Below are 27398 nucleotides of genomic sequence, written 5' to 3' on the forward strand. Positions count from 1 at the left end.
GTCTGACAATAATCTGAGTAGAAAAGGCAGAGAAAACAACGCTGGGGTGAGGTGTCTCACACATCCCAGGAGGGCAGCTGTTGCAGGGCTGGGAAACCAAATGGAACAGCCGACTGTCAAGATTTGTCAAACGTCACACTCCAAATGAGGCACAGACACGGAGCCTTCCGTTAACACGTCCTTTATTCTATCACACACTATTCCAACTGTCGAACCCCACGTCCCATCCCGTCCCTCCCCTTCCGGCTGCCCCGTGTTCCTTGTCACGTGACTAGGGAGTCATATGACATCACACCCCCCCGATACTAAACATTAAGTTCATGATCAGGGCATCTCTTCAATAAGACGCGGTGGTCGTCTTCGGGTTCTCTGAGGTCTCCAGTTATTTCTTTCGCTCGATTCCTGAGGTAGCCAACGGGGCTCATCAGTGTCGGAATCTTCTTGGTCTCCTTCATAGGGTGCATCCTGTACCAGAGTGTCCCTTGGCATGTGATGTTCGACTAGGGGTATGATCCCTGGCATTTTCTTAAAGTGAGAGCTGTTTCTAGTTACCATGTGCGTTGTTCCTTCAGCCGTGATGAGTGAGCCTTTCCTCTGTGTGATGGTGAGGGGTTCTTCATTGAACGATGCCATGTTTTTGCGATGTTGTGGCTGTCTCGCAACGACCATGTCCCCCGGTTCCAAACTATTCTCCTCAGCCCTCCTTTTCTTATCCGCTGTGGTTTTCATGTTCCTTTTCTGGAACGCGTCTTGCTCTCTCATTTCAGCGTCACCTTTGTACCGTTCTTCCTCTAGTTCTATGTGGGGTAGTCTAGTTCGCACATTTCTACCAAACATTACTTCTGACGGTGATTTGCCAGTGGTACTGTGTGGGGTATTGCGGTAGTCTCTCATTAGTTTACACAGTAATTTTTCCAGTGGTTCCCCAGTCAGGCGTGCTATCTGCGTGGTGCGTTTAATACTTCCCATGAATCGTTCAACTGTGCCGTTTGCTTGAGGCCACAACGGTGTAACTTTTCTGTGATGGAAACCCATGTATTCTGCGAAGGTTTTGAAATCTTGTCCGGTGAATGGGGGTCCATTATCTGATTTCACTATTTTTGGAATTCCGTATATAGCACACATTCTGTCCAATGCAGGGATGGTGTGATATGCTGCAGTTGACGGTACAATTTGTACATCTGGGAATCTCGAATATTCATCGATGGCCACAAAGACATATTCACCCCCTTCCAGAGGACCAGTGATCGATGGCAATTTCTTCCCAGGTTCCATTTGGCAATTCAGTCATTCTGAGCGGTTCTGGTCTGGTCTGAGGGTTGAGAACCACACACGTGGGACAGTTTTTGAGCAGTTCTTCCACTTGTGTGTCCATTTGGGGGAACCATACCCTTTGTCGCAGCATCCTTTTTGTGGACATCATTCCCCGGTGTCCTTCATGTGCAAGTTCAAGAACCCTCTTTCTTAATGACCGAGGAATCACTAGTTTTGTCCCTTTTAGTAAAAGGCCTTCCGTTTCCGCAAGCTCTTCCTTTACTGTGAGCAGACAGGTGATGTCTTGCTTGGTTTCTTCTTCTGCACCTTCTTTGAGTTGCTTTGCCTGTTTCCAGTGCCCTGTCTCAAGACATCTCATAATGATCTGCATTGCAGGGTCCGAGTTAGTTTCTCTGGCTATTTGTTCCATGTCCAAGCCTTGTGGTGTGCTTTCTTGGACTACATACATGATGTATTGATCTGCAATGGATGGATCGGAGTTGCAATTTTGACTGGGATGACGCGAAAGGAAGTCTGCTGGATTTTGTTCTTTTCCTGGTCGATGAATAATGTTGAATTGATAGTCTTGTAGCCTTAAAGCCCATCGGGCTATTCGGGGAGGCATCTTTGCTTGAGCATTTCCATAAATGAATAATAGTGCCTGGTGGTCTGTGACTATAGTGAAAGGTTTCCCATACAGGAAAAGATGAAAGTGCTCGCATGCCCACACGACCGCCAAACCTTCCCTCTCCGCTTGCGAATATGCTTGTTCAGTTTTTGAGAGGCTGCGACTGGCGTATGATACAATGTGTATGGATTGGCCATCTTTGTGATCAAGTTGAGTCAGAATGGCTCCTAGGCCGACTGGACTAGCATCCACCATCAATTCTGTGTGCTTCTGTGGGTCAAAGTATGCCATATTTTTGGCATCAGCAATGCGATCTTTAATGATTTGGAACGCTTGTTGGCATTCATCCGTCCATCGGAAATCGGCGTTAAGTTTGGTGAGGGCTCTCAAAGGTGCACTGACAGATGCAAAATCTTTGATGTATCTCGTGCAATAACTTGCTAGACCTAGAAACGATCGCAGATCGGTGACGGAGGTTGGTGGTGTTGTGCTTGTGAGTGCGCTGACCTTTTCAGGATCCGGTGTCATTCCATTTTTGGAGAAGATGTGGCCGAAAAATCGCAGGGTTGGTTTCCTAAATTCACATTTCTCTTTGTTCAGGGTGAGGTGTGCTTCCTCCAGTGCCATGCACACACGCATAAGGGTGTCATCGTGCTGTTCTTGATTTTGTCCAAATACTAAGATGTCATCACTATAGTTCAGGCAATTTGGTACGTGTTTTATTATGTTATGAATTTCCGACTGAAATATTTCTGCCGCTGAAGAAACTCCAAAACTGAGCCGCTTGTATCTGTAGAGGCCCAGGTGAGTAGCAAAAGTGGTGATGTACCTTGACCTTTTGTGAAGTTCTAATTGATGGTACCCCTTATTGAGGTCCAGTTTTGAAAACACTGTGGCTCCATTGAGCAAATGCACCATGTCCGTTATCCTAGGAGATTGATGGCGTTCTCTCAGGATTGCTTCATTAGGTCTTCGCATGTCCACGCAAATGCGAATGTCAGTGGAGTCTTTTTTCGGGACTGGTACAATGGGGGATACCCAAGGAGTGGGACCTTCAGCAGGTTCAATTATGTCCGCTTCTAAGAGTTTCATTAATTCGGTTTCCACTTGTTTTTGTATAGTAATCGGAATACCGCGGTAGTGTTGCGCTACTGGAGGAATGTTGTTGTCTATATGTAGTTCAATTTGTCTGTCCTTTAACTTTCCGAGTCCTCTGAACAGTGCAGGGAAAATCTTGTCAATGTTGGCAGTGGGGTCGAGGTGCTTGTGCATCATGAGTCTATATAGAATGTGAATTAGACCCATATCGACTGCAGATTTGTAGCTAAGAATGCATCCACTGTCAGTGGCAGCTTCAAGAACATGCATGGGTATTTCCTTCACGTGATCTTTGTATCGACATGATGCCGTGAAGAAGCCTTTACACGGTAGCGGCGTCTTGGAGCCATATGGAAAAATGAGTGCTCTAGCTGGTTGCAAACGTGGTGCATTTGGCATGTTATTGTACACTTCCTCACTCACCACATTCACCGTGGCTCCTGTGTCCACCAGAAATTCGGCAGCCACTTGGTTGACATTGATGATGAGAGTAGGGCTATTTTCTTTTGCCGTGGGATTTCCAAGTGCATATAGGTATCCTTTGGCCCGTGGTTCTCCTTTATGTGGAATATGTGATTCCTTCTTGGGTTTGTCCTCTGAGGAGGTGCTAGAGATGCTGTCAGAATGCGATTGTTCTACCAGACACCTGACATATCTCCGGGGACGTCTTCTCCGTCCGGAGGATGAAGATTTGTTGTCACGCCATTCATGTGTGGTCTTTGATTGTCTTCTATCCGACGGATCTTCTCGTTGTCGGCGGCGTGTTGCGTCATTCTGGTAGTGTGACTCACGATTGGGACTCATACGCCTCAAATCTCTTTCTGGTGTGGAGCGTCTATTTCTTCCACTTCCTCGTATTTTGCTGCGATAGATGAAACACACAGCCTTGTAATGATTTTCTCCCCCGCAGGCAGAACAAATTTGGCCCATGGCAGGGCAGGTGCCTTCATGAGGATATTCATGTCCACAGCGGTAACAAAATGGATCTGTGTTTCCTTTGGTAGTGCTCTCAAGTTTGTGTAGATTTTCATGCTTTCCATGAATGATGGTGATGCCATCGAGACCTTCCACCTGTGCTGTTAGTGCCGCCTCAGATCGAGCCAGGCGTAGAATTTCTTCCAAATTTCGAGCCTTTTGTAGAAGTCGTTTCCTGAACTCACTGCTTTCACACCCTACAATTATCTGTGAGCGAAGGGCTTCCTCATTAGAGTAGTTGTTAAAATCGCAGTGTTTCATCTTTATTCTTAATCTCATCACAAATGCATCCATTGTTTCACCTTTTAGTTGTTTAGTGGTGTGAAAAATGTGACGTTCATAGTCCACATTTGTGTGTGGCGTGAAGTAATTGGTTAGGGTTGTCTTCAATTTGGTGTAGGTGTCTATGTCATCTTCAGGAATTTCATCTAAAATGTCTCTCACATTTGATCCTATGGCATGGGTGAGCAAACTGTGTTTCCTTTCATCCTCCAAATGCCCTACTGCCTTGAGACACACTTCAAAATCCCTCACCCACTTTTTCCACCTTGGTCCCAGTGTGCTGGTGTCGCTCAGGTCAAAATTGGGGGGTAGCTGAGTTATTAGGCCGTCCGTCATACTTGTGTGTGTTGATTTAGCAGGGGTTACTTGTACAGTTAGTGATTCCTCAGATGAATCATCAAGCATGACAGGTGATATACAACTGTGCACTGATTTGGTGTGGAAAACTTGGATGACAATGGCTATGTGTTTCCCGTCAAACTTGACTTGAGAATGATAGAAAGTCCGTGTGTGACACGAAAATGTATGTGTGTGGGGAGCCGACACGCTCCACCCACGTGGCCTCCTCACAATTGGAGAGAGGGAGAAACTTCCCAGTCTTCACACGAAGATGAGCGAGCAACAAAGAGGAAAAGAAGAGAAGGAAAGAAAAAAAAAATTTCTTTTTTTTTTTTAAAAAAAAAGGAAAAGTCTCTGTGTGGAGCGGATGTGCTCCACTCGTGTGTGTCACTTATGTGGTTTGCGTACCTTGTATGTTGTGGGGAGCCGACGCGCTCCACCCACTGGTGCCACTTCCTCTGGCGGGAAAAATGCTGTGAGGAGCCAACGCGCTCCACTCACGCGCTTCTGCGTGAGGAGCCGATGCGCTCCACTCACGAGCACTCACGAGCAAATCCCTTTTGCTGTAGTGAGCCGTCGCGGGGAGCCGATGCGCTCCACCCGCGAATCTCCTGCCCGCCGTCGGCGGGAAAATGCTGTGAGGAGCCGACGCGCTCCACTCACACGCAAATGTGCCTCTGGGAATCTGCGACGCAGTCGCAGGGAGCCGATGCGCTCCACCTACGACACGGACGTGTGGAGTTGCAGGGAGCCGACGCTCTCACCTGCGGGTCTTCCTGTCACCGTTGGCGGGTATTCGCAACACCCCGCTCGGGCTCTAGATGGAGGTTCAGCTGGCGGGGAGTATACTCACTCCTACCCGCCGTACTCTGCCGTCGCGTCCGAAACGTCGGAAAGCGAACCTGCAGCGTGGATTTCCCTCGTCGCCAGTGTCAAGATTTGCCAAACGTCACACTCCAAATGAGGCACAGACACGGAGCCTTCCGTTAACACGTCCTTTATTCTATCACACACTATTCCAACTGTCGAACCCCACGTCCCATCCCGTCCCTCCCCTTCCGGCTGCCCCGTGTTCCTTGTCACGTGACTAGGGAGTCATATGACGACATCACACCGACAAGCGGTGGACTTGACGACCGAAGAACAGTTGGCGGTGAGGAGCCTGTCCCTCTCCCCAGGGTGCCCTTTCACATAGTGGGCACGGAGCGGTCCCACCAACTGAAAGTGTGGCTTGCCACGGGCTGATTGCCGGGTGCTGATGCACGCCTGCGCCAGTACAGCCTACATCTGTGCAAAGCACTATCCAGACCAGACCCACGGTCACAGGCACGATCGCTGCGCTTGGGTGCTCTCTTTATGGATCCTGCCCAAGACTCGCTGCGCCTCCTGCTCGAGACGCTCGTTCCTGACAGTGTGCTATAGCGGATGGACCCTGGCATTCTCACTGAGCCACTCGAAAGCACTACCCTAGGCTCATTGTTGCTACTTAACCGGAATCAACCATACCAACGCTAGAATCTACTGCGTGCCTCTCCACCACCACTACTAATCAGCCACACAGCAATACAATCTTGTCGCAATCATTCCTCCTCCCCTCCTTTGTTTTGCCTTACAACTGCACCAGGTGACCCCACTGCTGCTCAACCTGAGTGACATGCTCTTCACAACTGGGCTTCATTGGAGAGATTGGGGGAGCGAAACTGCAGCTGCACTCCGTGCTTCCTCAGCCATTAAGCTCATTTCTCTTGAATACACGACGAAGAGCCACGTTGCCACTGCAATCACCCACTACTAATGTCTCTGTCAAAACACAAAGGGAAAACTAATGCTATGGAACCATTTGTTAAATGTAACAAGCCCACTGTGACACCTCAGGAGACAAATAGTGGACAGTCAAGACAACCAGATACTAGCAGCAATTGCTTCTCTCTGAACATCCCTCGAAAACAGAATAGATGAAATGAAAGTTGACGTGCAGCTACTCCGACAAGATGTATATGAGCAGGTTACAGTTGCTGACTCCACACTAAAAACTATGGCTGCCACTACTAAATACCTGGTGGTGAAAGTTAAAGACCTGGAGAGACCAAACGCCACAATGGAGTCAAGTGCTAAGGAGGCAGATGGCTGGTCACGCAGGAACAATATATGGGTGCTGGGAGTATCGGAGGGCACTGAAGGACCGGACCCGACCGCTTACGTCGAGAACCTCCTGCTACAAGAAATCAGGCCGGTAAACTGTCACACGGCTTTGCAACTGAAAGAGCTCATCACAGTGTCCAGAAGAAGCCACCCCCAGGATCCTACCCTAGGTCACTGAAAGCCAAAGTCCTCAACTTCCGAGATAGGGAGGTGATCCTGCAATTTTCTACGGAAGGGGGCGAGATACTCTGTGACAACTCTAAAATCACCATCTACGCAGACTACACACCTACCGTGCAAAGGGCTAGAAACAGATTTGTGCCTATTAAAGCAAGGCTCAGGCAACTGAAGCTCAAATATATGCTTATCTACCCCGCCAGGCTGAAACTCCTCCACAATGGCAGATCATAATTCCTGGACACCCCAGAGGCAGCCAACATGTGGATGGAGCATAATGACCTTGCGGACAAAGGCGACCCTGATCCCCAACTAAGTGCCTGACCCGTGGGGCACTCCCACAATCTTCAACACGCACTAGACGTGTCCTGTGACATTTCATGGTAACGGTACACCCCTGCACGCAGGTTAACGAAGAAGCTGTCAGTAAACACAGCAGCCCAGTCGACCAAATGATACATATTTGCTTCTTGGTTCAACCTTATGGCCCCCTTGGGTATTGCTGAACAGACTTTAAACCACTGACCGCTATTAATGTCCTTATTTGAACAGTGGGGGCGAAGATAAATTGACCACTGCTGATCTTAGTTGCCCACCCACAAGTTGACACTGGGCACTGGCCTCTTGCTAGTCCCACCAGCTGGTATAACAAAGCCACCCTAAGCCTTGCAGATACCAGAATGCTCGAATGACACAGATTTGTTGGGCAGTGTTATAAAGTTAGACTGTTTGGGTTACTTTTTTGTTTATTCCATACATTACCATCAACAAGGATGAAAGTGCAGTACGTAAAACGGATGACAAAGAGGCAATCATCTACTATTTGGGACACTGCTTCCTTCAGTGCAGGCCGACTACTTCAACCCTATACATTGCTGGAGCTGGGACTGGGCGTGGTAAATAATTTCATTGATGGGAGTGCCCTCATGGCTCAATTGACACTATTCATACTGGAACAATACCATGGCCACAGTTAAAATATTGACTTGGAATGTGCATGGTCTGAATTCCTACCTTCGCTGGAACCGAGTGAAGTTGTATCTTCAACGCAAGAGGATGTCTATTGCATTACTCCAAGAGACGCATTTAGTGGCAGAAAATCAGGAGGTGCTTCTAAATCGATGCAGTGGAACTGGCTATAGAGCCACATACTCTAAATTCAATAGGGGCATGCTGACCTGGATTAGTGGTTCACTGCCCTTACAACAGCTGGAAGTGGAGAGGGACGGGGAGAGAAGATACCTGATTATAAGGGGCTACATTAATCACAGAGAAATTTGAAATGTGAACTTGTATTTCCCAAAACCATGCAATCCCGCCACATGTGCGCAAACTTTGTACTCTCATTGCACCGAGAAGGGAGTGCTTTATCCTATGGGGAGGCAACTTTAACTGTGTGAGAAATGTAATACTGGATCGTGCCTCTGCCCCCCACGACTTTGCCCCCCCCAGCAACCACTGCTTTAAACACTGCTTTAGAGGACCTCGACTTGGTTGATGTCTGGAGGGAGCAGCATCCGGAAACTAGAGAGTACTCCTAGTATTCCCCCGACCCACAAAATACACACTAGAACTGACTATCTTCTCACTGGGTCAGAACACTTACTTGAATTCCATAATGCTGAATACCTGGGCTGCACAGTGTTAGACCACTCTCCCCTTATGGTGGAGTGGAATCTTGTCACCCCTAGACCCCCCATCCCGACATGGCATCTACCCACAAGTGCGCTGACTGATAACCCCTTTCGGAATTAATTGCTAAAATCCCTCACCGACTTTTTCGACTCCAACACTGGGAGTGTTGATAGCTGGGGCCCATCTGGGAAACAATGTAAGTGGTAATAATATAGCGAAGGCAGGTGGCATTCGCCGGAGGGACAGAAAACTGCTGAAGAAGAAATCAAAACACTAGAAACCCAAGGTCTACACTCTCGAGCGACTGAAGAGAAGTTATTTGAAATTCGCTCTAGGAGGCACGAGGCATGGGGGAGACTAGCCAAGTTCGACTATACTACATGGACGAAGCAGTCCCATGCGGGGGGAGACAAACCTGAGAGACAACTGGCATGGCTCTGCAAACGTGAACATCCTAAATCCCAGACTACACTGCTCCTAGACAAATGCAGGGCACTGTGGAGATCCCAACTAGCAATCAATGACATTTTTACCACATACTAGAAGCAACTATACGTGCATTACCACCCAGTCCCCTGGGAAGACATAATGGAAGCTCTCTCGTTGATCAGACTTCCAAAAACGTGCCCCTGACCAACGAGACACACTAGACCGACCCATTACTGTAGATGAAATAAAGGAGGCTATTGCCTCCTTATCTACTTGTAAGATGCCTGGATTGGACAGACTTCCCCCAGAGTTTTATAAAACATATTGCCCGACCATAGTCCTGATACTTCTAAAAGTCTTCGAAGAAGCATACAGTAAGGGCATATTATTGGCCAGCATGAAGGAAACCTTGGTGTTACCCATTCCCAAACCAGGGAAACCTATTGACCAATGTGACTCATACCGCCCCCATAGCCATTATGACATCAAACTACTCACAACGATACTGACAGCACGCCTCCGCCTGCACATTTCCTCCCTAATACATATGGACCAAACTGGCTTTGTGCTAGGCCGCAACACCAATCTAAACCTCTGCAGGCTCCAGCACATAATAGGCCAAACAAATGCCCGTGAGGAGCGCTACATAGTGGTGTTCTTGGATGCCATCAAGGCATTTGATTCGGTTTACTGGGAGTGGTTGCTGGCTTCACTACGGAACTTCGGGTTGGGGGAAAGTTTTGTCCGATGGGTAGTGTAACGGCACGGGTAAAGTCAGGCTGTCAAATCTCTGGGATGTGGATCATATGCCGGGGCACCCGTCAAGGTTGCCCACTCTCGCCCATGCTAGTGTAACGGCACGGGTAAAGTCAGGCTGTCAAATCTCTGGGATGTGGATCATATGCCGGGGCACCCGTCAAGGTTGCCCACTCTCGCCCATGCTATATATATATTGGCCATGGACCTGCTGGCAGCATTCCTGCGCCAGGAGTATCTAGAGGCGGGCATTGTGATTGGTGGAATCAAACACTTGGTATCACTCTATGATGATAACGCACTTCTCTACCTGTGCAAACCGCACCATAATCTCTCCTTGCTCCTGAATGTCTTAGATAGGTTTGCGGAATTATCTGCAATCTCCTTTAGTAGACCAAAATCCTGGATATTTCCTCTGGGCGGACTGCGGGGACTGGACATGGACACTCTGCCTGACTTGGGTCTTCCCTGGGAAACATTTTCCTTTAAATACATGGGCATCCAGATCACACATAAACCGGAAGGCATACATGAGCACAACATGCTTAAAGTGGTTGGGAACATAAAGAAATCCATGTCCTTTAGGTCACGGTTACTACTCTCACTTGTGGGCAGAATTGCCATTGTTAAAATGATTGTACTCCCCAGGTTCCTCTATTATTTTACAAGTATTCATTACTATATAGAAAAGCATTTTTTTCACCTGTTGGAAACATTGATTAGAGACTTCCTTTGGGGGTCGGGCCTACATAGACTAACTCTCACAGTGTTATACCAGCCTTATAAGGATGGGGGTGTACAGCTACCAGGGCTCGAATTGTACTACTTGTAAATAGGTGCTATCCGATTGTTCTTCCTCCGAGTCAAGGTTGTTGCAATGCTTAGTTGTACCAGCCAAACTCAAAGAAGTACTGTGGCTCCCAGAAGCTCACATGCACCCACTGCCCCTACTTATCAAGATAGGACGTTGTATTTGGTCTCGGACCCTTAAGGTACTAGGATCGCCCTACCCCTATTCCCCCAACGTGCTAATTATGGCTGACACATGTGCGACCAGTGAAGACCTGAGCGTCTCCTGGCTTTGGGAAGACTATGGCATATAAACTTGGGTGACCTATATAATTATGGCAAGTTCAGAGAACGGGCAGACCTAAGACAACAGACAGGCCTACCTAAAGGTCATTTTCTCAGATACATGAAAGTAAAAAGGGTGGCAATTCGTAGATGGAAAGGGTGGACTGAGGAACCAAAAGAATCAATATTTCTGGCCCTGTTGTACATGCTAGAAGATGGTTCGAGACCGTAGTTGAGATTATATAGTCACTTACTTGAGAGTACTAGTATTAGAAGTCCCAGCCTGAAACTCCAAATGGGAAACAGATAAAGGAACCGCCATGAGCGACGAGCAGTGAGAAGGGGCGTTTGGTTTCCATAAGAAAGTATCACGTAACGCCAGATTTAGGCTACTGCAGGCCAATGTTCTTTACCGCACATACATGACCCCAGTAGAGTCGCCAGATTTAACAAAAACACACTATCCACATGCCCATGGTGCCAACGAGAAGATGCCAACCTGATACACATGTTTTGGAAATGCGTTAAAGTGCAGTCCTTCTGGTACCATATTGAACAGACCTGTAAAGTGGCAAGGGTCGCCAGATGCGACTGGTCCCCTATGGAGTGCCTGTTGGGCACATATGCTAGACAAAGCACATATAAACATGTAATTAGGTGTATTGATCTAGCATGCATACTTGCGAAGAGAAGAATTGCCATGTTCTGGAAATCCTCAAAAGGCCCCCAATTTAAACTATGGCTACACGAGCTAGAAACCTGGTGCAAGGCTGAAACGAGAGGATGGGCTATCTCCGGTCCATTGTGTGTTTCACCCATCAGATGATAAACCACTGTGAGCTCTCCGACTAACCACAACGCTGTGTACCTATTTGTGAACTCAGAAGCCCTGCATCCCCCCCACTGCCTTTACCCATGATTGGAAATATGCCCCCCTCTAGGCTAACATATGGTTCTCTAAATACGACGCCATTAGTGTCTGCGTGACCTGAACTCACCTTGTTTCCTACAAATTTGTTCATGTATGGAGGTTTGCTGTTTTCCCCTAGCCCCCTTTCTTTGTAATTATGCCACCTCCCAGTTTGAAGTTTATTTACTATTGCAAAAATGCATAGACTGAACAATGCTGTATTTGTGACCATGAAAATTGTACTGAACCTATTGCATTGTCATTCACTACTCAATAAATACATTTTCAAATAAATCTAAGTGAATGGTTCTGCATGGGGAGGGACGTTTTATGCAAGGACAGCTTGCATTGCTCCTGTCCACACTGACCAGCTGTATCGCATGGAAGCTTTTACTGCTTCGGCCATTTTGCCTTTTTCTATGTGAGGAAGTCTTGTTCTATGTAAGGTGTTTCGCTGCTGCGGTTGAAGCTGACCTTTCTGTTTTTGTACCTTTTCGTTAAGAGGGAAGGTTTGGTTACACTGCTGTGACACAAGTTGTACTTGTTCTAAGTGAGGGAAACACGCACTATGTGCCCCATGCAGTTTTCTGTTTTATGAAACATGCTGTATATTTTCTGTGTGTGGTAAGCAAGGCCGGTTCAAGGTGTGGGCAAAGAGGACAACAGCCAAATGCACAGATGTGGGCATAGGGCGCAGTATGGACAGCATGAGAGAGCAAAGAGCCTTTGCATTTTACCATTATTAACAGGCAGCAGGAATAGGTGGGACAGAGGCAGGGGAGAGAAGCCTGCCCTGCCCGTATTCATTTACCCACATGATGCCGCCAATGGTTTAATACTCTGTTCAGAGTTTTTTAAGAAGGCTCCCACCTCCAAATTAGCATCTCTTTGTGAAACTAAACATCCCTAATCTGCCACACAACTTTGAACGATTGGTAATTGCTGCATAGGATTGTCATGCCATAAAGGAGGGCGGGTAGCTTATTTGTGGACTAAAAGGGCTTTTTTACTGTCTTAATCAAAAGGGTCAAGGACTTCCTGCAGGAGTAGGAGGTTGTGCATGCAGGGGCGGAAGGCCAAACTAAATGGCCAAAGGAAGGAACGAATCGGCATTCAATTATGGTCTTGTTGCAGGAGACTAGGCTCATCTTCTTGTTTGTGGGATTTTTAAAGGCAGGGTTCTGAAACATGTGGATCTCCAGAGGTTTTGGACAACTTCCATGATCCCTCACCATCAACTATGCTGGCTTTGTCTGATGGGAGTTGTAATCCAAAACATCTGGAGAGCCAAAGGTTGCAGACATTTGTATTAGGGCGATTTAATGAGTGAGTCCATGTCATTGGACCATCACAAGGGTCTCTGCCAGAACTGCATTAACGCGTGTTCAGGTGACACGGAGTCATCTTGCCAAAGTTTGCTGTTTATTGGGAGGTGAGAAAGTAGGGATAAAGCAATAGTGTTGCTCATCATGTTTGCTGTTGCCCTTTATGTTTTAGAAAAGGGGTCAGGATTTGGGCAAAGGGAGTTTGAAGGATGAGGGGTTTCACCTGAGGATATTACTTCCTTTCGTGTTGTATCTGTCCAGGAGCAATTGTATGTGGGTGTGTGTTTGTGAAGCTACTGTGGAAACATTCTGTTTTAAGGTTGGAAACAAGCCTTGACAAAGCCAACTGTTTTGACTTGTGTATAGTGAAAAGTTTTTTTTTTGTTGCTACTGAAGTTATTGCGATCACATGCCCATGTATCTTATTGAATGGCCTAGTGTCACAATCACTTGTCCAAGTTGCCATCATTTGATGGGTATTGCCAGGGTACATTCACAAACAACATATTACAGGTATTGTCATCATACCGCAAGGAACTCGCATCATTGCCAGGCACTCCGCTTTTGCCATGAGACAACATGGCATTTCAATATGGTTGGGTTTGCACTACTGCGGTCCATACTATGCCTGTGCTTTGTGTAATGGAATGAAGATTACCCCTGCTATCTGCGCAGGGAGTATTAATTCTATTAAAGACTAGGCGGCGAGCATTATGCTTCAGCTTCATTTATTTATTACTCTTCAGCAGTTCAACAAACTCATATATAAAACTTTGAAAAGGGTTCAACAGAACTTTTACTTTTTCCAACCTATAAAGCCCAAGAGTCTCTGTAGTCCACGACCTCTCATCCGTCACAACCCACTTCCTGTGCTTGGACTCCTCCTCTGCTTTTATTCGCTCTGAAAGTCTATCAAATTCCATAACTGTTCCTCGCTAATGGTGCGAAGTATTTCTTGAACTTGACAACTCAACTGCCGGTGAATCTCCGGTCTCCTGGAGCACTCTGCTGCTTACTCTGCTTTCAGCTATTCTTCTGATCTTCCCCTATAAAACATACAATGGGAGATTTTAGGGTGGTGTCTGTGTAGCGTACTTGCTAACATAATACAATACAATTTTAGACAGTACAATACTCGGGTGGGAATTTAATGCTCGCCTCCTAGTCTTTAATAGAATGAATACTCCCTGCGCAGATAGCAGGGGTAATCTTCATTCTATGACAAGACTGGAGGCGAGCATTATGCTTGTTCAAAGCTTCCCAAACACTGCTCCTGCTAGGCTCTCTGTTGGTTTAAAATAAAACTCTTTAAACGTACGATCACTCGGCCAATCTGCTGCTAGCATGATCTCTTTTAAAGGTACCCCTGCCATCACGGCTCTAGAAGCCGTTGCTCCTCACATTGAATGAGCTCCATACATGCTCACATTCACACCAGCCGCTTGCATAATCTATTTGACCCATCTCGCGATGGTAGCCAAAGTAACTGCGTGAAAGGGCTTCCTACGCGCTATTAGCAGCTGTGTGGTACTTCCTGTCCTGCTCTCCGCTGTCCTGTTTTCATAATCTTTAATGCATCGTGCAACGCACCATTTAGCATTACTCGGGGAAATAGGGTTAATGGACCGTAGTAGTCCCTGTCTTGGTTCTCCTGACTATAGAGAAGGTCACTCCCTCCGGCCCGAAGGACCGTCTGTTAATCTCCAGGGCTTTAATGTCTGATACTCGTTTACATGAAATTAGGCATAATAGCATTGCTAGCTTACCTGATAACTGCTTAAGGGAAAGGTACCTATCCGCTGGCCAATCTTCTAACAAACGCAATACTGCTGACGCGTCCCACATTGTACTATACCTGGGCTCTGGTGGAACTCTGTATCTCACACCTCTGAGGAGCCTCACTATTGCAGGATGTTCTCCTGCTGGGACGCCCTCTATTGGCAGATGTCCCGCTGAAATTGCTGACCTGTAAACTCCTATCGTACGGAAAGCTCTTCCATTCTGCAATAGCTTGCTAAGTAATTCAGTATTTCCACTACAGGTGCTGAAACGGGATGAACACTTCTCCCCTTACACCAGCTTGTCCACTTTGCCCAAGCTGCGTCATAGCTCCTCCTAGTGAATGGAGCCCAGGATTCAGCGATAAGTTCTGCAGCTTGCGCCGAAATTCCTGGAAGTGCCCAACGTTTCCTGATATCCTGCACGTGCCAAGCGGGAGTGTCCCTCTCAGGATGACATGACCCAGCTTGGTCTGTGAGCAGTCGCTCTCCTTCGGGGAGGACTCTGGGCATATCTGTCACTAGTTCCATCAGCATTGGAAACCACACCTGCAATTTCCACAATGGCACTACTAAGACTAGCTCCGCCTTCTCCCTCCGACATTTCACTAGAACTCTGCTCAACATCACGAAGGGAGGAAACGCGTAGTGAGGTCCTCCTGACCACTCTTGCAGGAAAGCATCGGTCCCTTGCGCTCCAGAGTCTAGCCTCCAGCTGAAGTAGTGGCTCGGCTGAGCATTGAGCCGGGACACGAAGAGGTCCATGCGTACTGGCCCCCATCTCGTGTTCAGCATCTGAAACACTGCCAGATCCAGTCTCCAGTCGCTGGAGTTGTCAGATATCGAGAGTTCCAATCTGCCACTATGTTCAGTGTACCGGGCAGGTACTCTGCTGTCACTGATGTCTCCGAGCGTAGGCAGAAATGCCAAAATTCCTTTGCTAGCTCCGCCAGCATCTTGGACTTCGTCCCACCTAGGTGGTTTATGTATCGCACTGCTGATATGTTGTCCATTTTCAGCATGCATGATTTCACTCTTCCTTTTGTGAATGCCTTGATCGCAAACGACCCTGCTAGGAGCTCCAGGCAGTTTATGTGAAGACAAAGCTCCTCTTCGCTCCACTTGCCTCCGGTCTCTCTCTAGACTTCCACATCTGGCTCCCCAGCCCTTCTGGCTGGCATCTGATTCTGTTATCATCCGGTCTGTCTCTGAATATGGCTTGCCCATTCCAAGCATCTATATTCTTTAACCACCACTCTAGTTCCGTAATTGACTCTTGATCTAGAGGCACCTGTTGGTGATACCTCAGGCCCTGTTGAAGGTGCTTTATCTTCAACCTCTGCAGTGCTCGGTAGTGCAGGGGACCTGGGAATATGGCTTGAATAGATGCTGCTAGTAACCCTACTATTCTTGCCAAGGCTCTGAGCGATACTCGTTGCTTCTCTAAGCATGCTCTGATCTCCCTCTTGATATCTTTTATCTTCCCAGTTGGAAGCTCTAGGGAAGCCTTCTTGGTATCTAGTATGAACCCTAGGAAGTCTAATCTCTGCGCTGGCGTGGTATCTGACTTCTCTATGTTCACAAGGAACCCCAGTGATCACAGTAGGTCCTGCACCCATTTCGTCTGGTACGCTAGCACTTCTCGATCTTCTGCTAGGAGTAATAGGTCGTCTAGGTAGATAATCAACCTGATCCCCTTCTCCCTGATTGCTGCTGCTACTGGCTTCATTAACTTTGTGAATGCCCAGGGTGCTGAAGCAAGCCTGAATGCCATTGTTCTGAATTGCCAGAATTGTCCTTGCCAGTGAAAAGCTAGGAACATCCTGTACTCCTTGAGTACTGGGACTGTAAGATACACGTCCTTCAAGTCTAGTCGTGTCAACCAGTCTCCCTCTCTCAGGGAATCTCAAAGCTGATGGATGCCCTCCGTTTTGAAATGTCGGTATATGTTCCATCGGTTTAGCTCCTTGAGGTTTATAACTGGGCGCACTTTTTCTTTCCTGTGCACTAGGAACATTTTGCTCACAAACCTCAGGGCTGTTTCGCACCTCTCTATAGCCCTCTTCTGAACTAACTGCGCTAGTTCGCTGTCTAGCAATCCTGTTCTGCCTGCGCTACTCTCTGCCTCTGTGGCCTGCGTGGCTGGTCTGGGGTCTCTATGAAATCCAGCTGCAAACCTCTGACGGTCTGCAATATCCAGTAATCGTTTGAAAGCGTACGCCATTCTCTAAAAACATGCGCGTCCTCCATCCTACCTTGACCTCGGCCTGCACCTCTGGACCTGCGGCCTCTCAGGAATCTCCCTCTGGATGGGAAAAACGTGTCCTGTTGCTTATTTTCCGAGTATTGTGCTCTGGGATTCGGGGGTCTTCTTCCGCCCTGATCGCGACCGGCTGCCCGACCCCTGAAGCGCCCGGTCCCGCCAAAAACTCTGCTCGGGAATATTTTTCTGATAGATGCTTGTGCTCTTTCTAGTGATGTGTAGGTTCCGACGAATCGGCCCATCTTCTTGCCAAAGTTTTCTCCAAAAATGAGTCCTTGTGCTCCCTCTCCTGCTTCGTAAGATGCCAGGTCTCTGAGTTTCAGGTCTATTTTCAGCAGCAGACCCCTTCTTCTTTCCGACGCGATTGCACAGTTCGCATTACCAAGCAGACAGACTGCTCTTTGCGCCCAGCCGGCGAGAGCGTCCGGGTCCACTTCCTCTCCAGTATCCTTTGCCCTTTCTGCTAGATCCATGATCTTAGTGAGGGGTCCTGCCAGGTCCAACACCTTCGCCTAACAGCTCCTCCATGACCTGTCAATACCCTTGCGTGGGTCCTTGCTTGTCTTTGACACGAAGGTCAGCATCTTCGGATCTAATTCGGGAGTCTCCGCTACCTTTCCTGGGAGGTCTGGTCATGGGCATTCCGCTCGCAGGCGCTGTCTCACCTCCTTGTCTAGTGCCTTGCACAGTCTTATTGTCATATACTGCGATACTCGGGGGGATGGCTGCCACTCCATGGACCTTGGGTTCCGGATGCTGTCCGGATCAAACATATCTTCTTGAGCTTCCTGGAGATGTTTCTCCTTACGTGCTCTTTTACCCCCACTGGACTTAGCCCATTCTTCCTCTGCGACCTCTTCTCCTTCTTGTGAGGCTTGGTCGTCTACCGGCTCTTCTTCCGAGCCTGGGTCATCTCCTGTGTTATCTTCCCCTGGAGAGAGGGTCATGAGGTCTGGCACTGCCTGATGCTGAAGGTAAGCCTCTTTCAGCTTCGTGAAAGGGTCGGCTACCTCTGGGGCCTTCTCTTCTGCCCCGTCCAATGAGCCCTGGGGGTCGTCAGAGGCTTTCCTCTTAAGGGCTGTCTTACTCCCCTTAGGCCCTCTTTTTGAGGGTTCTGTGGGCGTGCACTTCAAGTCTCTGGTGCTACTACTGGGTTGTGAGAGCATAGTATCTAGTGTCTCCAGTCTCTCTTGCAGGGGCCTGACCCCTTCTGCCACTGCATTAATCAGGGAGCTCCCCAGCACTTCTTCGAAGCTGGCAGCGAGGTCTAGAGGCTGTTCCTCCTCGCTCCACTCAAATTCAGACATCTTATTACTGTGCTGTGTGCCTGTGTACCTGAATCAGGTGTCTTAGCATGCCCACTGCTCCTTGTGATGACTGCTTTAATTATATGTATTATTCTTTTGTCTCTGCAGCCTGGGGAGCCTATAGAGCTCTGCTGCTTATGCTGTGTACGTAGTCTGCTGCTCCTGAGCAGCTGGTCTGTATTCACTGCTCTACAGAGCGCGCGCAATCGCTATGATCGCTTTCTCCAATGTTTTAATTGCTTTTTTCCTGAACGTTCGTGGCGTGTGCGGCTCCGTACAATTCCGTTACTTAATAACGATGTTCGCACTTGTCTGGCGTCTCTGTGCGCTCTGACTCCTCCTCCCCAAGGGAGGGGGCCGGGCGCAGGAGCGTCGTGCACAGTCTGTTGCGCGCGCCTCACTCGTCCTCTCAAGGGTGGGGGGCCGCGCGCATGCTATTCCTCCGCGCTGAGGGCTGGTGATGCTCGCTGGCGCCAAGCCCCACCTACCCGAATGTGGGGGCCTGGTGCTACGGGAGCTCTCCCTCACGTGCCGGAGGCCTGTGTATTCTGCGAGGCTAAGCCGTTCCCCTGCGGTGTCGAAATTGCGACACGGGGCCGCCTGCCTCGCAGATAAATCGACGTACTTTACCTGTCCCGAGTGCTGTGATTCCATCTAGTAACTCACTCCTCTAAGTGTGTATAGTATTCGTCTCATAACTTCAAAATTGAATTATTGTAAAAGCGCTCCTCACGCTACCCATTCGCTCTTAAAGCATCATGCATGCACTCCAAATCAGTGCTTAAACTTTCACGTCCACTCCACTCACTCTACAGTTTATCCCATACTGATATACGGAGAGGAATGAAATGGTACTTATCTGCTTGAAGAGCAGTAAAAGAAGAGGAGGAGTCCAAGCACAGGAAGTGGGTTGTGACTGGATGAGAGGTCATGGACTACAGAGACACTTGGTTTTTGTAGTTTGGAAAAAGGAAAAGTTCTGTTGAACACTTTTCAAAGTTTTATATATGCGTTTCTTGAAGTGCTGAAGAGTACTAAATAAATGAAGTTGAAGCATAATGCTCGCCTTCAGTCTTGTCATAGAATCAGTGTTGCTTGCCGTGGCATGGCCTCTTCTGTGTGAGGGCAACTGCTCTGCCTCTGCCCCAGCTAACCTGTTCCATGTGTGTGAGACACACCTACGATGTTGAAGTCAATGCAATATCTATTCTATTTGCGAAGTTATGTATTTATTTATTAAATGTTGCATTGCTACAGCAAGAGCTGTATCTGTTCTCATTTCTTGTGGTAGGAAGGTTGCTCTGCTGAACAAGCTTCCCCTGTTCTATTTGCAAAGGAAGCCTCCTCTACAGCTGCCCATGCTGTACTTATTCGCTGTAAGTGCCTGTTAAACATACAGATCCTAGGTCAATCGTTTTGAAAAGGATTACGTAAAATTGAACATATTGCAGAGTTGTAAATTTTCTTGCGAGAATCCCCTCAGAACTTCTGCCACGCATCAGGCTCTCCCACTTCACTTCCTCGTGCAATTTAGGGCATCTCTGCACTCTGCCTTTTTAAAAGATCACCAGCCGCGACTCCATTTAAAATGAAAAAAACAACTTTATCGACTTTGTGAAATAAACAAGACATTTCTATCCCACGCCCCCTTTCCAAATCTCGTGCTGGCGTGGAAATTCAAGGATAAGGTATTGGGCCCTCGAAGATGTGTGTAGAATGAGCCCTCTGTTTCAGTCAGTCACGCGCCATATATTTAGGCGCCATTTGGCATAATTTAATGGTGAGTTAGGCCGCTCATCTCGGTTATGAAAGCCCGTCTTTAATCTCATTGTGGTTGCAGTAATTGAGGATTCCCGGTCCTCCTGCCTAGGATGGAAAGTCTGGCACAGAGGCTGGCCGATAACAGCCCGGCTTTAATGATAGTTTATGCGATGGCCCTAAAGCCCAGGCAGCTAGCAAAGCACCTGGCAATGGCATACAAGACGCCACGTTTTGTGATTGTTGCTTTCTTTGCGGTAGTCGCAGTTTTGCTTTTCACAAAATGGTGACTCTTATGTTGCTCTTTTGCTTTCAGCGGGGCCACCTGCGTATTTTCGCTGTCATTTTACTAGCAGGACTGAAATGATTCTGCTGATGGCGTACATTTTCTTTGTGCTAACATAGCAAACTGACCTTTCCTATTAAAATTTGGCTGTCGCCGTGGAAAACTGCTAAAAGCTCACGGCAATTAAGAGATCGGAGCATGAAGCCTAAAAAAACTAGAGGTGGAGAAAGCCAAACCACAGAAAAGGAAATGACTTCTAACTGCGCACCCTGCCCCAAGTTGCCTCAAGATGCAGCCCGAACCAGGAAGTGTTGTCTCCAGAGGTGCTCGAGCGGGGTGCCATGTGCAGAGCGGCGACACGAGCCACCCTCACCAAGCTCCTGGTCGCGATAGTCGTCATGTTCGTCATCTGCTTGCCAGAGCTGTTCAGGAAGAGCGGAGGTAAGCGCGACTTGCGCCGGGACTGCTCGCGTCGGCGCCTCAGAGAGCACAGCTGTGCGTAGGCGCGCGCCATGACCCGTGTGGGCTTTCTGTTATATCACTGGCAGGAAACGGAGTATATGATATACTCTGTAAGGGGGTACGTACAGTAATACAGCACGGAACAGAATATAAAGGCTACATTGGAAAGCACAGAGAGAGGGGATTCGGAGGTTTACAGGCAGCGGATACGGTCTAGAGTCGGAAGTTTCTGCAGCTTATTTGTGAGATATTCTTTGAAGAGCAGCATTTTCCGCCCGCGTTGGAGTTGGCAGCATTTACACGCAGCTTGTGTTTGGGTTCCTACCCTACCATCGACCTGCCTTGGCCATGTTAATCCCTGTGGGCCATAGCCATTCCCGCTTGCCTCGCCCTGCCTAAATCACACACCTCGTGACATCCCGCCAAGCTAGCTGTAGCACGCAGTAACATCAAAGTGTGCGCGCTAAAGGGCCTGCCACTCTTATTTCGAAGCAGTCTTCTGAGAGCTAGCCACTTAGTTGCAACTGTCAATGAGCTCATTGGGTAAACAAAAAAAATGCTTATTTATGTATTTATAAAGCGCACAAGCAGCCCGGAGGCATCGAGGCGCTGTTACATGACATCAATTTAGTAACTGGTTGATGAGCATCCTAGGGTACATTATGTGTGTTACATGAGCATACATGTAGCGGCACATATTACATTATACATAGTGTGGCGCAAAGTACATTATATCAAGGTACTCTCTATGGCTTGGAGAGTGTGCAGATCAGGACATATCAGACGTTGCTAACGAGATCATGGTAATAGCCATGTTTTGATGGCTTTGCGGAAGGCGAGGTGTGAGGGTTCTGATCTAGGGGTGAGGGGAGGGCGTACCATTGTCTGGCCGCAATGAAAGGGAAGCTTGCCCCCCACCCCTCTAGCACCCTTGGCCAAAGGTACAGGAAGCAGGTTAGTGTAGGGTGTCCTGGTAGCTCATGTGGGGTGGGGCATATATTAACCAAGTGTACCTTCAGGCACTTGATTAATAAGCAATATGGTGTCCTCATATGTTCTGGTACGAAAGTCTTTTTTTTTTTTTTAAAACAAGCATCGGCAAAGCCAATACCGTTGGATTTTCGTGTGGGAATTTGCCAGGCACTCACATCATGTGTCCAGGAACTCATGCCATATTCTAGCTGTTGCCATCTATGCTGCCAGTTAGGGCAGAACCCCAACTGTTGGCTTGACCAATGCCTGTCTGAATCGCATCAGAGAGCAACTTTAGTGGTTATATGCAGCACAAACAACAATAGTACAGGGGTACCAAAATAAAAAAGTCCAATCAAAGGTTTGGAAAAGTAGGAACGTTAATAAAAAAATCAATGCACACAACTAAATAAAACACCAAAGAGCCATCCCTGTAACGAAAACAAAGATAATGCAGACTTTGAGAGTAAAGGGGCACTCTGGGTGAAGACAGGCTTGCAAGCAAATTAGTGGAGCAGCGAATTATTGTTCGGTAAATTGTACTGGCCTGGCTGCTCCGGACAGGGGTCGAAGTCTATGTTAACAAAAGAGTCTTGTACATGTAGATGTGAGGGGGTAAGGTCGCCTGAGAAGAATGTGCATTTTTTTGTACTCTGAAATTGCCCCTTCTGTAGCCTATGAAACGCCTCAGTTAAGAGGGAATGGTTTTATGCTACGGAGCATTTTATGCAATGTAAGAGGGGTGCGGACGCGGGCCAGGGTTCTCATGGCCCATGTCGTCTTACCTTGGAGTTACAGTAAGAGGGTGCCCTTGCCTTGGCAGGAAAACGTGGGGTTCTGCTTGCGTATGAGGAGTTTCATGGATTGTGATGTAGATGTCTGTTTGAACAGAACCAATGTATTGACTCTATATTTTCTGAAATATGATCACTGAGCGCTCTTCCCTCGCCTGATATTAAAAGGATTGAGCTCCCTAAAGCTGGGAAAATGGGTAGTTGTACTATCCATCCTCACTCAGGATTTGGTGTCGGCTGAGGCCACAAAACTTTATAATCTGGGCTTCAGCAATGACATTTTTTTGCTTGGAAGAATGGGAGGAATGAAATTAGGGGATTAGCTAAACCCATGCAGGAGCCACTCAATTTCCCAACTTGCTGCCACAGTCCGAGGATGGACATGCAGGGTGCAACGCAGGCTATTTGAAATAAGGGGGGTAAATGACCAAAGTGACTTGTGCTTAGAAAATCTGTTGTTTAAGTTAGTCACTTGGAATTCTCGAGGGGAAACTGCACCTGGCACGAATGCGAAAGTGATTGCTCGTTTGAAGATCAATAATTGTATTTTTTTGCAGGAGACTTGGCTAACAGCCTGACCTGTTCCTGCCAGATATCAGAGTTTTTTCCAATCTACCAGGGCGGGTAGGGTAGGACGCCTGGCAGGAGGCCTTCTTATATCCATTATGTCGGGAATGGATAATTCCGCTCAGGCCATTTTAAACCTTCCATTTGGAGCACTGGGGGTACAGGTGCATGATTCTGGGAAATCTGCTTAGCTTCTTTTAATAAACATCTGCTGGCATAAGGGCGTGGGAGATCTAGATCATTTTTTGCAGCCAATTACTGAATTAATTGTGACGTGACAATGTAAAAAATACTGGGGGCCATGTTGTAGTAGCTGGTGACCTAAATGCAGACTGCCCAGACGTGAATATAGAGGGGTATTATTGGGATGTCACTTTAGCCAACCCTTCCTCAAACTTTAAGTAACAACCGGGACATAAGTGGGCCCTAGCCTTTTCATCTATTGGGCTTTATGAGCTGAATGATACAGTGAGGGCTTCTAGCAAACATCTAGCAACCTGGCATAGGGGTAGTAGTTCTTCAACCCTGGATTACATGTTAGTTGACTACTCCCTTTTTCTATTCTGTTCTGATTTTTCTATCTCTCAGAACCAATGGAGTGACCACTCCATGTTGAGTGGCAATTTTGAACTGGGCTGTGGAAAGATACAAAAAGAACATTGGTCAATCTAGCTGTGAATGGAGGTGGAAATAGGTTGAGGTGGCCCCCAAGGCTATTGAGGACATGAATACAATGCTGTCTGCCAGACTAAATTCCACTAGGTATGAATGGAAGATCGAATGCTTTCACGTCGATAACTTTGGGAAGACTGTATCTGAATGTATGTCTAAGGTACGCCCTTTAAGCACGGTTGCTTCGCAGAAGCGAGGTAACACTAATTCGCACAGACATGGCGAAGAGCTAACTCAGCGAAAGAGGGTCTTTAGAAAGGCGATTAGGTTTAATAGTAAATGCTTTGATTCACAGGGGATGAAGAATCGTAAAAGCAAATTACTCAAACAATCCTTTAGGAACTTTTGTAGACAGCATAGGGACTCGCTGCTTCAGAGGGGCGCTGACCAAATGCTCCATCTTTTTATTAATAATGATTTGAGCAATTTTTGGAAAGTTGTTAATTCATTGGCCACTGTAAATACCACTGCCCAATTGAATGCGGTCTCCGAGACCTCTTGGGTAGAACATTTTGAGGATCTGTATACAAGGAACAAGTCTACAATTATTGCTGAGGAGTTTCCCTCAAGAGCAACTGATTTGGGAATTCGCTTATCGCTCCCTGCCTTTGGGGAAATACTCGATATAATTAAGTCTCGTAAATCTTCTGTGGCATCTGGTCCTAATGGTCTTACAACTGCAATTTTGAGGGGGGATCCGCACACCTGGTCCACATTCCCCACATTTTTATTTAAGCATGTGATAGAGAGTGCATGTTTTCCCGACTCATGGCGGTCAACCTACCTGGTCCCTATTTACAAGAAGGCGGGGGGGGAAACAGACCAGAGGAATTACAGGCCCATAGCCATAATGGATGTAGAGAGGAAAATATTTGCGGTAGTTTTGCTGCGACATCTTGAGGAATGGGCACTCTCTGCAGTTATATTAGACATTTCTCAAACTGGTTTTCGTAGGGGCTTCTCTACTAATATCAGTGGGGCAGTAGTAAGAGAATTTCAGGTAAAAGTGTGGGAGGATAAGACATTGTGTACATATATGGCCTGGATTGATCTTGCCTCAGCTTTTGATAGGGTAGACCGCACCAGATTATGGGCCAAACTTGTAAAATGGGGAATCCCTGGTGGCCTCCTTAGATAAATTATTGGTATCCATCAAGACTCAGGTATTTCTGTTAGATTGAATCGAGATGGTGACTTATCACGCCGAATCAACACTGCCTCAGGTTTAAGGCATGGATGCGTGTTGGCACCCTGCCCTTATAATCTCTTTGTCTCAGATTTAGGGGAAAGCTTAAAACGTGCAGCAGTTATTGCTCCAAAATTTGGCTCAGTAAAATTATCATGGATGGCTTACGCGGATGACTTCCTGCTTTTCGACAGCTCCTGGATTGGCATGCAGAAGCTGCTTTTGTCTTTTTCCAGCTACGCCTGGGAGAATGGACTCCTGGCGAATCTTGCAAAAACCCAAATTCTGGGGCTGTCGAGAGGCAAGAAGGGCGCCTCACGTAGTTGGCTCTTCCAGGAGGTCGCCATAAGGGCCACTGGCCACTGGGAGCGTGGCATACCTGGGATATTACATTTTGGCTCATCTGCCGTTGATTAACATCCAGAGGGCTACTGCGGCTAAGGCGTGAGGCTTAACAAACCAGTTTATAATAATGGATGGGAAATTTGGGAGATTTTCCATCAAGGCAGTTGTTCATCTTTATGAGGGGAAGGTGGTCCCCAAGTTGACCTACAGTTTGGATCTGTGCCATATGGAGTCGTATCATTGGTTGGATGTCATTGAGGGGAGGATGTGGAGACATGTGCTGAGGGTCCCCATGCCTTTCCAGTGGCAGCAATGCGGATTGAGCTGGGCTTGTTGTCCTTGAGGGTTAGGGTACAGTGGTCTATGTTGTCTCTGTATCATAAGATTATCTCCCTGATTAAGCACTCTATCTATGCTGAGGCACTCGTCTTGTTCGGAGCGGAGGCTACTCAAAGCGTTCCCTCAGGTTTTGTGTGTAAACTGAGAGCCCACTTCGACCTTTTGCTTTCCGCTATTGGCATGAATGCAGACTTATTGGTCGCCAACACTATGGAAGTTAATGGGGCACTTTACACTCAGGACTGGATAGTCACTATTGACACATTCCATAGCTACTCTTCTTGAGTCACTTAGCACATGAATACAAAAGGCGGGGATCTATAGCATAATATCTTTTATTGTTGGTTTCAGTTGGTTGGAGTTGTCTGGGTCGGGACTCCCTACCTACCGCGCACCTTTTTTTTAAGAACACTTGATGAGTCAACCTGCAGCCTCACTCCTTGTTCGTCTGGGGACCAACTCCAGATCCTCAATTGACTGAATGGTTAGATGGGATGACAAAACTGCGGATGATGATGGGCGCTGGGGGGCTTCAATGGCCCAGGGGTGCAGCAATTATGCTTAGGTATAAATTCATGGTCAGATTAGAGCAGTCGTTGTGCTTAAAACGTATTGCTTTATTGTTGCATTTGTAATTCCACAAGGCAAATATGAAAAATCATAGTGGCAGATACCAACAGTTGTTTAACATTGGTGAGTGCAAACAGCCGACGCGCTTTTCGACCTAAGTCTTTTTCAGGACCAGGTGAGTAGTATGATTAGCTCCGAATAGGGCTGGTAGCTGGTCGTCCCGAGTCCGGGTGCCAGTAGGGCTGAGTAGCCTGATCCTGTTGCCTGTTTCACGAAGATAGCGTGAATGGTGGTATTACTGCCGGGATACTGCCCAACTCGTGATGAGGGCCAGTGTCTCCAGTTAGTCCAATTGGCTCAAGGAGGTTCAACAGGGAGGTGTGGTGCATCAGAGATGATTGTTTCGAAGGTGCTGGAGAGCAGGCAGGTGATTGGTCGGGTCAGCGGCTCGGCAGTTAGTCAGCAGATCTGAAAGCAGTCAGTGTCAAATGCTGTTCCTGTGGCTCACGGCAGCCCGAAAAGTGTCTTGCAGGGATCGAACCGGCTCGAAATGGATCAAAGCTGGGAAATAGGATCTAAAGCTGTTCCTTTACTTTTGGGTGCTGGGGAGACCCAATCCAAGATCCCCACATGCAAGGTGTAGAACACACCTGCAGGCTTCTACTACCTCTAGTGAGCAGGCTCTTGGGTACTCAATTATAATAGGCCTGTTCCAGCCAGCTGGTCACCCCAAATGTGCTACTGAGTTGGGTAGCGAGCAGAGCTGGCCTCTTCCTTGGAGCCTTCTGTCTCCATCTCTATGGCAGAGGACTTAAGAATAGGTTGTATTCCCAACAGCGCTGCAGTGAATCCTTCTTCTTTTGAGAGTCGAAAGATGAATCAACTCGGAGAAAGTTTTCCTTCTCTTAAATAAAGGCAAAATGCTACAGTGATTTGGACAGCATACTCATAGTGCTTTGTCTACAGGAAGTGGGGTGGAGCAGGAGGTGTAGAGAGCCCTACTATAGTTCAAGATGGTGGAACACCTTTTTGCCAACCCTCTCCTCTGGCTGTTCCCACTCCATCCCCTTCCCAT

At 47.6% G+C, this 27398-nt stretch overlaps 1 protein-coding gene across 8 annotated transcripts in view; it reads left to right on the top strand.

The window, feature by feature from the left end:
- The window catches only part of TMEM156 (transmembrane protein 156), a 222432-nt gene that overhangs the window by 18341 nt on the left and 176693 nt on the right, over positions 1–27398 (top strand). For 3 of the 8 annotated variants that reach the window (XM_069631793.1, XM_069631794.1, XM_069631797.1), the window contains exon 1: positions 20735–20857. The exons of 4 other annotated variants lie outside the window; for them this stretch is intronic. In XM_069631793.1, the coding sequence (XP_069487894.1) occupies positions 20758–20857 (100 nt within the window). In that variant the 5' untranslated portion in view covers positions 20735–20757. Of the gene's footprint in view, positions 1–20676; positions 20858–27398 lie in introns of those variants that run through there. One more of the 8 variants, XM_069631796.1, reaches the window with a different exon arrangement.

Source organism: Ambystoma mexicanum, chromosome 6q (assembly GCF_040938575.1).
Source record: "Ambystoma mexicanum isolate Mex_15411 chromosome 6q, UKY_AmexF1_1, whole genome shotgun sequence".
NCBI classification, from domain to species: Eukaryota; Metazoa; Chordata; class Amphibia; order Caudata; family Ambystomatidae; genus Ambystoma; species Ambystoma mexicanum.